This window comes from Fragaria vesca, linkage group LG5 (assembly GCF_000184155.1).
Source record: "Fragaria vesca subsp. vesca linkage group LG5, FraVesHawaii_1.0, whole genome shotgun sequence".
Taxonomy (NCBI): Eukaryota; Viridiplantae; Streptophyta; class Magnoliopsida; order Rosales; family Rosaceae; genus Fragaria; species Fragaria vesca.
This window is the reverse complement of record NC_020495.1, coordinates 28,929,606-28,941,424: the sequence shown is the minus strand read 5'-3', so window position 1 is coordinate 28,941,424 and position 11,819 is coordinate 28,929,606. Positions and strand designations below refer to the sequence as shown.

The 11,819-nt window shown below is 37.4% G+C and overlaps 2 protein-coding genes across 2 annotated transcripts in view; both read left to right on the top strand.

Annotated features, from left to right (window-relative positions):
* The first annotated feature begins 2,291 nt into the window (after positions 1-2,291).
* Positions 2,292-3,112, top strand: LOC101301976. The gene is made up of 2 exons (XM_004300642.1): positions 2,292-2,296; positions 2,393-3,112. The coding sequence occupies exon 2, from the start codon at positions 2,462-2,464 to the stop codon at positions 2,771-2,773; it is 312 nt and encodes a 103-aa protein (XP_004300690.1). The 5' UTR covers positions 2,292-2,296; positions 2,393-2,461; the 3' UTR covers positions 2,774-3,112.
* LOC101297452 (dynamin-like protein ARC5-like) overlaps positions 3,066-11,819 on the top strand; it is a 9,409-nt gene continuing 655 nt past the window's right edge. Inside the window, exons 1-15 of the mRNA XM_004301942.1 lie at positions 3,066-3,092; positions 4,620-5,123; positions 5,302-5,424; positions 5,509-5,730; positions 6,144-6,277; positions 6,360-6,452; positions 6,641-6,704; positions 7,262-7,310; positions 7,493-7,575; positions 7,915-8,072; positions 8,241-8,301; positions 9,222-9,284; positions 9,387-9,487; positions 10,587-10,644; positions 11,306-11,647. Of these exons, the coding sequence (XP_004301990.1) occupies positions 3,066-3,092; positions 4,620-5,123; positions 5,302-5,424; positions 5,509-5,730; positions 6,144-6,277; positions 6,360-6,452; positions 6,641-6,704; positions 7,262-7,310; positions 7,493-7,575; positions 7,915-8,072; positions 8,241-8,301; positions 9,222-9,284; positions 9,387-9,487; positions 10,587-10,644; positions 11,306-11,647 (2,082 nt within the window). The remainder of the gene's footprint in view (positions 3,093-4,619; positions 5,124-5,301; positions 5,425-5,508; positions 5,731-6,143; positions 6,278-6,359; positions 6,453-6,640; positions 6,705-7,261; positions 7,311-7,492; positions 7,576-7,914; positions 8,073-8,240; positions 8,302-9,221; positions 9,285-9,386; positions 9,488-10,586; positions 10,645-11,305; positions 11,648-11,819) is intronic.

Here is an 11,819-nt window from a genome sequence, read left to right as displayed (position 1 = left end):
ATGGAATCTAACATATGACTTGGGTACATTTGGTGCTATACTTTTCTGATTGCAAGATGCAATGTTGATTCATTGTTGTTTAGGGTTCTTGCATTTGAATCAAAATGTGGTTAATTAAGCATCTTGAGCCTACGAGTTAGCCATCATTGCATGTCTGTTTGTTGCGTGAGTAGATTTTGCTGCTACTCTTTGATTTACTCGGCTCCTTAAGCTTGTAACTGATTGCACAACTAGAATTGACCGAACTGGATTGTTTGCTTGATTATTCAGTAGTCCAAAAGCAGGAAATGTTGTTACTTACTGCCTTTAAAGAGCACATATTCTAGCTAAATAGTAGTTGCAGCGTTAACAAGTCCTTGAGATTTCAAATGCTGCTATTGTCAGTTGAAATAATATCCCATTGTATCTTTTTGTGACTGAAATGAATTTATGAGAAACTACATTAGTTTTTGCCACTCGTTTAGTAACATGTTAGGAAGAGGATAGGTTCAGATAGATCCAATGGTCAGTAAAACCTCACCAAAGAAGAACATGTTTACTTCCTGCCTCTAAATACCATAACATCTGCGTAAACAAGATTGCAACCTTTAAATATGCCTTGAGATTTCAGATGATGCTATGGTTAGTCTATAGAATGGTCCGTTAAGAGCTTGTTCTGACCTTTCTGAATAATCTATGAGAAACAATGTCATTTGTAACACTTGATTGTATGCATGTGAAGAAGCGGGGTAGTTACCGATAGGTAAGCAGTGTTTTTGTTGGACCTTTACTTTCAAATTTTCATTAGCGTTATAAAATTCTTTGCTCTGCTTCTTAACCTTTTACTTGGGGAACACAATGAAAACTCTAAACCTTACCAAAACAGTATTGTTTGCTTGATTATACAGTACTAGAGAGCAGAAAATGTTCTGTTAGACTGCTTCAAAAGAGCATGGAAGGCATGTAAATAAGATTGATGTACTAACTATTCTTCGGGATATCTAACATTGTTGTGGTTAGTCAAATTATGGTTCACTAAAAGCTTGTTTTGACTTGTGAAATGTATGAGAAAGACTTGTTAGTGAGAAGTAGGTGGTTGGTGTCGAAAAGTACAAGTAAGAGACTTGTCCACATCAAGTATAGTTAGTTTCTGGTTGCACACTGATTATCCTGGGGTGCATTTAAACTCCAACTTGGAAGTGCTGTTTTCTTTCTGCATTACAAAAGTATGTGACAAAGATATAGTTCGGTGGAGATGAATGTGTCACCTTAAGATGTGGCAGTACTGTAAAACTATAAATTGTTATGTAGGATTAGGTTGCTTGATTTAGAAAATGGTTCTCAACCTTTATCATCATATCATAGCTGACCACTCCATGGGCTAGCCCATACACCGACTGCAATATGTTCTTGGGATTGATCACATTGGCCTGAAAAAAAAAAGCTAATGGAAAGTGAACGCTGGTACTGCAGAAGTAATTTCTACTTACGTGCTATCTGTCCGTGAGTTGACGGTTGGTGCTCTATAAGTTGTATGATGAGCTAATTCTAGTAGTGTTAAGGAAGTTAAGGACAGTTGACCTGTTTTCACTGATGGTCAACAGAAGCTTATGTGTCATCTGTCCATGAGTTGACGGTTGGTGCTCGATTTAGAAGTTGTATGACTAGAACTGGTATGGAAGTTAAGGACAGTTGACCTGTTTTCACTGATAGTCAACAACAGCTTATGTGTCATCTGTCCATGAACATCATCATCATAGGACTACTGATTCTAATTAGTCATCAGGAGGTTAAATTGTGATTGTTTGTCAATGATTTAGTATGATTGTATTTTAGTAGCCAGTGCAGTTGTAAAACAATATTTATAGTTAAGGTTCTTTACACGTAATGCTCTCTATAATTCTCCAGAGCAGTTGTAAAACAATTTTTATAGTTAAGGTTCTTTACACATAATGCTCTCTATAAATCTCCAGAGTGTTTTTACACCGCTGAATATTTCGATCCCACATTCTTTGAGAACTAGGGTTGGTGCCATGGTGCCTTTGATGGTTTTCTGAGTGTTTGTTTTAATACATTGGTTATCCATATCCTTTATATATTACCAAATTTCACTGGTGTCTTGGGATGATTTGTTCAGTAGTGCTGGTTAAAGTTATATGTTAAACTTATAGTGCAAATTGTCCATTTATGGTGAGGACTTGACAAAACTTTGATTTTCTTGCAGTTTTGTCTTGACAGATTGTCTATGTTTTTGCAGTTAGTACTTGGAAAAGAAAATATGCGTCCAACTCGTTTTCCTGGCAAGAACAAATCTGAGGTAAGGAATCACACTGCATTAGTTAGCTGCCTAATTTGATATACTCAACTCCTGAAATTACCCTTGTTTCTTCTGTTTTTGTTTCTCTTGGCACAGTTGTGCAAGTCTTCACCTAGTTCAGGATCATGTACTCCCAGCCCGAAGTCCCGCCTTGTCTATCAGATCATGGCATCAGCTGTTACTGAAGCAGCAGCAGCCTTGTCTCCAAAACTGAGTAGCACCAGCAAGACTCTGAATAGCGCCAGCAAGACTCTGCATAGCACCAGCAAGACTCTGTATAGCACCAGCATGACCCCCATTACTGTTATCTGCTGCGGAGACTGGTCACCCCAAGATGATGGCATTGAGGTTGTCTTGCCTTCTTCAACTGAAGAACCTCCATCAAAGGCAGATGTAGATGAGCACATCACTGCTTCTCTCTATGGTCCTACTACAAGAAGGAGATTGCCACTGTTTGGTGAAATTTGCCCAGAGTAGTGATCTGATTTGCAGAGACAACTTCCACTTGACACAAAAGGTAATTGTATATTCGTCCTGTTTGTTTTCAGATTACAAACTCAGTCCACCTCATTGTTCCTACTTGTTGCTCATAATGTAGCGCATTGACTGGGATTAGATTGAGCAAGATTGTTGCCAATTATACTTGTAGAGGGCTTTGTTGATTGTTGGTTACCGTAGTACTTGATCACCAAATATGGTGCATGTATAATATCTGGATAGTATGACCTATTTTGGTACTTAAAATTGATGAAGGACAATGGATACGGACATGGATCTCTTGTTGCAATTTATCTGGGTTTGATAGTTTCTCTGTTTGATATAATGTATTGTTTGTGGCTGCAAGAGTGCATCCTTGTCATAGGAAAGCCTTTTATCTTGAAATCAAGTCATCGATTGTGTGAGCTGTTTTATTTTTGGGGAGTTTCTTCAATCTCAGAATTTTCATAGTTCACTAGATCACATGAAGAATCCCGACATATAACAATTTCACTCCTGGTAGTGTGACTAGTCACTATTCACGAAAAACGTGCAGATGAATTATAGTTTTTCAGAACGTAGCCTAGCTAGTTGTTTATGGGGCGATATTACTCTTGCCAAGTGAACGTTATGCAACCAATGGAAAGGTTTCAAGGAGAGGAGCTTGTCTCTCAAAATAAAAATCAGTCCTACTTTTTCTCTCACCTTTAAAGGAAAAATCTGTCGGATTGTGTGGAGCTAGATTATAATGATGGCCGGATGGGTTTACTAAAAGGGGAAAGGGAATGAATTTATGCTATGATATGTAAAAAACTTTTGTTCTTCATACTAGTGGTTTGTTTCTCATGAGGGGCTTTCAAAAGTTAAAGCTCCGTATTTGGTTTTTTCAAATTCTAATGTTTATTAGGGACTCTTTCTAGTGAGGACCTTTAAGTTGAGGACTTTTCGGTTTATAATTTAAAAGACATATTTTTCGATCACATCTTGGCATCTCATCCGTTTTGTTTTTAGGTCTATATGTGTAGATCAACCATACAAATTTTCAGCCAAATCGGTGATCGTTAAGGTAACAAACTAGATCAAATTAATGGATGAACCAAATATGTCAAACATGAACCGTTCAAGTTCATAATTGATAAATCACACTTATGAATGTCTTAACGATTTTCAATGCGACTAAAAATTTGCATAAATGATCTACTCATAAATACTTATAAACTGAACGGTCAAGATGTGGATATAAGATCGAAAAATGGGATAAGCTGAAAAGTCCTCAGTTAGTCCTCAACTTAAAGGTCCTCATTAAAAGGACTTCCATGTTTATTATTTCAAACTTATTTTGCGTAATTTATTGTTTTTGTTGATGGACTGTGACGTCTAGCTATTTTCACACATAATTTATAAGTCTTTTTTCTTAATTGTAACAGAAGATATGATATTCATCACATGAAGTGTATCTACACAAAACCCATATGGGAAGGCGATGACAATAATTTTGTAGAGAGAATCTTAAGTACACGGCGTTTATTTTCACATATATATATATAGATGATCAGGATTATAGGAAATAATATAAAAGCATAGTGGTCAAACATATGAATTGTTATGAACGGTTAAAATTGTGTCGTGTAAATACACGTCGTGCGTATAAGAATTTCTATAATTTTGTTTTCCATTATTCTTTTTAGTTTCTATTTAACGGTTTGAAAAATTAACGGCGAGCAATTGGCACGCTCTAGAGACAAAGATAACGATTCTCCGTCTCTACACCAACCCGATATGAAATTGGAACCTCACCACACTCCACAGTCCACTGTCCACACTCATTTTGAAACATAGTGAGTAGAAAGAAATGGATAGGGCGGAGGAGGATTCGCTCCGCTCATGGGAGGAGCAGTGCCGGCTCTACGAGGCGTACAACGAGCTCCACGGCCTTGCCCAAGCCTTCCACACTCCCTTCGACGCCCCCGCCGTCCTCGTCGTCGGCCACCAGACAGATGGCAAGAGCGCATTGGTCGAGGCCCTCATGGGCTTCCAGTTCAACCACGTCGGCGGCGGCACCAAGACCCGCCGCCCCATCACTCTCCACATGAAGTTCGACCCCGACGCCCACTCCCCTCTCTGCCGCCTCGTCTCCGACTCCGACCCGGCCCAGGCCCACCTCATGTCCCTCCACGACATCCAGGCTTACATTGAGGCCGAGAACATTAGGCTCGAGAAGGAGCCGTCTCTCTTCTCGGCCAAGGAGATCATTATTAGGGTTGACTACAAGTACTGCCCTAACCTCACCATTATCGACACTCCTGGCCTCATTGCTCCTGCTCCTGGCCCCAAAAACCGAGCTCTACAGGTCATTCTACTTCAACCTCACTCTAATTTCGTGTCGTTTTGTATGATTAGAATTGTACTGGATTCCGTGTTGGTTTGATTGATTCGTATGACGTTTACGAGGAATTGAGTAGTAATTCAGGGTGTGGGAGCTTGTTACCGGATTGGTGGTTGAATTATGGTTGTAATATTGATTTCAGGTTCAAGCTCGCGCAGTCGAAGCACTAGTGCGAGCTAAGATGCAGCACAAGGAGCTCATTATATTGTGTCTTGAAGACTGCAGTGACTGGAGTAATGCAACTACGCGAAGAGTTGTTATGCAAGTATGTTCCCTCCTTTTTGTTGTACTGGTTGAATTTTGTTCCAGCTGTTTGGGGACTTGAATTGTTTGCCTCGGTCATGCGCAGATTGATCCTGAGCTTTCGAGGACTGTGATTGTTTCGACCAAGCTTGATACGAAAATACCACAGTTTGCGCGGTCGTCAGACGTGGAGGTGTTTCTGTCACCTCCCACGTGTATGCTCGATGGCTGCATCTTGGGAGACTCCCCCTTTTTTACTTCTGTGCCGTCTGGAAGAGTTGGTGTTGGGCATGATTCCGTTTACAGATCTAATGATGAGTTTAAACAGGTGTTCTTGCTTATCTCATTTTCATTCCGTCCAAAATAGATTATGAGGGGGTATAACGATATTCATTCTGTGTCCGGAGTTATATTTTGCCACTTAGAAATTTTTGCCATTAGTGATAGTTTGGCTACTAGAGTTATATGTACTAGGTACTCTTTTCATAAGATGGTCTTGTGCTCTTTCAGTAAGCTTAGAAGAAGCTCTTTCAAAGTTATACACAACATACTTAATTAAGATACATATTAAGTCTACTAGTCGGCCTACATATTTAAGTCTTTTTTTTTCTTATTTTGGATAAAAACCGGTATTTCTGAAGAGAGAAATGCAGTCCAACCCAAGACCTGGAACACGAGTTTTGTTATGCTTGTATGACATTAATTGCAACCATCTAATGTTTGTAATAAATTCTATTGCAGGCAATATCTGTAAGAGAAAAGGAAGATGTTGCAAGTTTAGAGGAAAAATTGGGTCGCTCACTGTCTGTACAAGAGAGAAGTAGAATAGGCGTAAGCAAACTTAGGTCTTTTCTGGAAGAATTGCTACAGAAAAGGTAAGAATTTCTACTATCCTGTTATCATCAAAATAACTTGCTCAATTCTTGTCCTGATATTTTAGGGATTATATGTTGCAAGGTATATGGAAAATGTACCACTTATCATTCCACTTCTTGAGAAGGAATACCGGAGTGCAACAAGAAGGATGAATGAGATAAATCAAGAACTCAGGTTCATAGTTAAACTCACAAAGCACTTTCTCTTAATGCAATTTACTGTCTGGTTTCATTTTATTTGCTTAAAATGACTATACCAAGACATGGTAAATGCATATAAAATCAAGCTACTGCAAACATTTTTCATCTGTTTCTATCTTTTATCTTGGTTAGTAAGTTATGTTGCATTATTTCTTGATGCAGCACTTTGGATGAACTGAAACTAAAGGAGAAAGGGAGATTATTTCATGATATGTTCTTGACGAAGGTAACTTTAGTCGTGCCATTCTCCTTTACAAGGAGTTTTATAACGTATCGTATCCCACACCCCGTACCCGTACCTGTGCATCATAGGTTATAGGTTGTTGTTAATTTCTTATTACCTTAATTGTTTGTTGTGGCCTTATATATTGATATTATTGACTAGTAGAATTTTGGATTTTGATACTTGAGTATGACATAAATCCCCCTTTTCATTTCCAGCTACACATGGCCCCTCCCCCTCCCTCTTAAACCCAACCCTAGTTAACCCCTCATGAAATAGGACTAGGACCCCTTTGAGATGTCACCTCCATGGACCTCATGTTAGGTGTGGTTGGAAGTGCATAAAGGTCTTTTTTCTATAACTGTTGGGGTGGAAAGATTGTTTGTGCTACTGTAATGCTTAGTGTGTAGTAGTTCTGTGCTATGAATTTTTTTAATTGGTTTTTTATTTTTTTTATTTTTTCCAAGTTTGACACTTTGACATGTGTTTTTTTTAAATGCTTTAAATATTGCTTCTATGTTAGGTTTATCTCTACTGACAAAATTTGTTTTATACATCAGTTATCATTGCTATTGAAAGGAACAGTTGTCGCACCCCCAGACAAATTTGGTAAATCACTTTTATGTTCCTTAACAGACTATGTATGTTAATGGTTACCAAGAAGGGATAACTTTTCTTATTGTTAACCATTGAATATCAACATATTCCACCACCCGCTTTTGTAATCCTAATCTATTTCAAGTTGTTTCTTCTTTGCCTGTTTTAATCCATATCATCCTTTCCTTTTCAAGGTGAAACACTACAAGATGAGAGGACTAATGGAGGAGCATTTGTTAGCAGTGACGGCCTTCAGTTCCCTCACAAGCTTATACCTGTGAGTTGAAGAATTCTTTTATTGCAATTTGTTATCTTTTAGAACAAGTTTTCTATTACGAAACCGTAATTTTGTTTTTTTGGTTTGGCTTTAGTTTTGCATTCGTTGCATCTTTCGTTTTTTTTNTTTTTTTTTTTTTTTTTTAATTTACGCAAACAAATTTCTTTCTGTAAGTTCTACCACTGAAAGTAAACCATGAGAAATATCAGGCTATTGAATTGCCTGCCTGTCTTTAGTGAGATCCTATCTATAACTTTTTCTTCTGTTGTGGATGCAAACTGACATGACCTTTTTACACTTCATGTACGAATGTAAGAACTGTATGTTCTCTGTGTGTAGAATGCAGGAATGCGTCTCTATGGGGGTGCACAATACCATCGTGCCATGGCTGAGTTCCGTTTTGTAGTTGGAGGAACAAAATGCCCTCCAATTACAAGGGAAGAAATCGTGAATGCATGTGGAGTTGAAGATATACATGACGGAACAAACTACTCTAGGTATTTATGCCTTTATGATAGTCATACTCATACCTGTATAACCGATCATGTTTTCCTCTTTTCTTTTTTAAATCTGTCACATTCATGCTCTAAATTATTCTTTACTTACTATTTATTTCACTAGCTACTGATCTTTTTCGCTTTTTGACTATACTTTTTATGAAACAGGACAGCTTGTGTAATAGCTGTTGCAAAAGCTCGTGATACGTTTGAGCCTTTCCTTCATCAGGTAAGGAACAATTTCTCTGTAACTTTCTACTTTTTTATTTTCTTGTTATCTCTTTCCTGTGACGCATGTCCTGTTGTGAGGAGTGTAATGTAGGTACAAGGTGTCATTTGTTATTAGACATTCAATTTATGAACACAGGATCCTGATGTACATTGTATGATCAATAAAGGGTTTGTGGCCAAAATTTCAAAAGACCAATGAAATTTAAAACAAAAACCACTTTATTAGTTAGTTGAATGAATGGGTTATATATTAGGATACAATGAAAATAGGACACCGGAAGAGTATGACCGCCTTATGGGGTCCAAACCTTGTATTTCAAGTTCCCTTCCAGTGGATGCTACTCAGTTAAATAAAGCAATCCATTGGCCTCACATACTGGATGAGGAGAGAAGTTATTATTGCTTCAATGCTTCTAGGAGGAAAAGCAGGAACTTCAAGAGGACAGGAGGAGGATAAGTGTATTGGTATTTGAGTGAGGGTTATATGAACAAATTAAAAAGTTCTTCCATAGTTCCCTGACATATGAGTGCTAATGAAAATTAAAAAATAAAAACTGTTTTTCCAAAGAACTCTGATATCTGAGTGAGGATGGAGATGTTTCATGTCTCACTCATGAATCAATGACTAGGTAGAAGAGAAAACGAAATGTGAAGAGATTGTGCCTAGTATATTTGCATCTAGCTTCTGTACTTGATTGATTTTCCATTTCTGTGAACATCATATTTTGTCCTTTGAATTTGACATTCATTGTGTGCTGTATCCAGATTTATGATGAATTAGACTGGGTATGAAGTAGATAACTTGTTTGACTGGCATATGCTGGGATGATACTAGTTGGAAATTTTGGTAGTAAATTTGATTGGTTCTACTTGTTGCTAACCATCTGTGGGGAAAATAATGTTTCTCTACTATTGCAGTTGGGTGGTAGACTCTTGCATATTCTGAAGAGATTACTTCCCATATCCGTCTATCTTCTTCAGGTATGGGCTCCTTAGTTATGTAGATTATGTCTTTTTCATTCTTGGATGCAGATCCTAAAATTTTGTGCAGTAAAATTTGCAAACTGTTCTTCCTTCATGCAGAAAGATGGTGAGTATTTGAGTGGCCACGAGGTGTTTCTCAAGCGTGTTGCCTCTGCATTCAATGACTTTGCAGAATCTACCGAAAGGGCATGTCGTGAAAAGTAAACACCTTCATGGTTTATGTCCCTTGTCTCTTGCTATTATTAAGCAAACTCCTTGTTATAGTTATTCTCTCTCTCTCTCTCTCTCTCTCTCTCTCTCCCTCTCTCTTTCTCTTTTTTTTTTTCTTGGGTGGGGAGGGGTGGGGTATTGATAGATGGATATATATATAAACAAACAAAATACATGTAAAACGAGATCAAAGGACTTTTAAAATAAAAATAAAACTCTAGATCGAAGGATTCAAAGTAATACAATCTTTAACTAGATGTAAGATTTGCTGTCCAATAGCTAATTTTTTTAGTGCTCAATAATTTACAATGACGTCTATTTAAGAGCCAACATCTTGAAGGATGTGTTACCTTAGCATAGGCTATGTGTTATAAAAGAACCAGATGGCTTTTGTAATGGTTGTAAGGCATCACGAAATGTAAATAAACCAGTTACATTATGTATTTGTTCGGACCCCTTTCCGATTTTAGGCTTTTTGTAGTTGTCTATTTTCTTTTTTTGGTTACGTCATCAAATTTTTATTTAGGGTTACATATTGATTCATGATCCCACACAATCAATCGCTTTGTTCAGTCTGGTAAACTTGAATTTACTTTGGAGTGGAGCGATGCTCAAGTGTTCCGTACATAATTACATGCCTAATGGCAAGCACTATCATTATCTTCAATTCAAGCTCCCAAACTGCAGATAGATTAATATACAATTCATCGAATCTCTGCTCTTTCATTTTAGATACCCAGAAATCCCCCTAACCCGCTTTGTGGACTCAGGCTAAAAACTACGTTTCCTGCTGAACACTTATCTTTAGGAGACAGGTAGCTCTAGCAAATATCTAGTTAGGTACTGTAAGGGGGTTCAGACTACATGCAAGTAAACTGCCTGGAAATTCTGGTTAACCCCTAGTTAGTGCTCCTGTGGTACTTATCATATGCAAACACTTGCAAAGAATACATAAGATATAATTTACTGATTGGTAAAATAACAGTGACTTGAGGTAATACAATCATCAAGAATTTATTAATAATGTTTCTTTATTCTGGTTCTCTTACATTGCTACATGCTCTTATGTTAAATATGTTTTTGCTGCAGGTGTATGGAGGATTTGGTAAGCACCACACGCTATGTCACATGGTCTCTTCACAATAAGGTTGTCATAGTTAAATTTTTGAAATTGCTGCTTGTCGTATGCTCTGATTTCATATTGGTTTACTTTATTGAGATACAAAATTAGGAAGATCTTACGTGCCAGAAAAAAATAATTAGAGAAGGTAGAGCTACAGCAATCAAAATACAGTTTAAAAAGACTGGTCTAGTTGAAAACAGCAAACAATTTGTTTTACTTTTGTCTCAGTAAACAAAGAGTAATCTGTCATGGATTTTCCTGGTTAAGTTACTAGATATCTGTTGCAGGCTTACAACACTTGTAAAATATTAGTTATTGACGAGACATAAGAACTAGAATGCATTGCCGCTGTACTGAACTAAATCTGTTTATATTTTTATATGTTTGCATCAAATTTGTTTTTGAGTTATGCTTCTGTGGGGTCAGAATATATTTCACGGATCATAATCATTTGTGAACTTGAGAAAGTATTAATTTTTTTTTGTTTTTTTGTTTTTTGTTTTTTTTTTTCCAAATTTTTCATGCCACTTTCCTAAATTATAGAGAGGTACCATGCAGAATGGGAATTCAAGTCTTGAAGAAGCACATGATTCCAATTTATTGCAATTAGACTGTCAGCAGTTTATTTCTGTACAATTTGTTTCCCTATACACTTTGTGATCAACATCTCTTTGGATGCCTGTAGAATCGTGCTGGGTTACGTCAGTTCTTGGACTCGTTTTCTGGAACAGAACATACCACTGTTAGTGGTACTTCTGTATCATCTGGTCTTTCTCAAGATTCAGTAGTTGGGTCTGTTGCCAATGAGAAGGACACCAAATCACGGGCAGATGTGAAGCTTAGTCATCTGGCCTGTGCCAATGACTTGACTTCAATTCAAACGACAGAAACAAGGCTGGCTGATCTGCTGGATAGTACACTTTGGAATAGGAAACTTGCTCCGTCATCTGAAAGGATTGTTTATGCTTTGGTGCAGCAGATATTTCATGGCATAAGAGAATATTTCTTGGCCTCTGCGGAGTTGAAGGTATGTAATGTTAACTGAGATTGATGTGGATATTTATTGTCCTGCTGCTTTTGTGGATGATGTGGCGGTAAAATATATGCAGTTCTCGGAAATTGAACATAATTGAATTGTTGAAGAAATCTATTGGCTGACAAATTCGCATGACTTAAAAAAAAGTACAGTTTGCTACTAT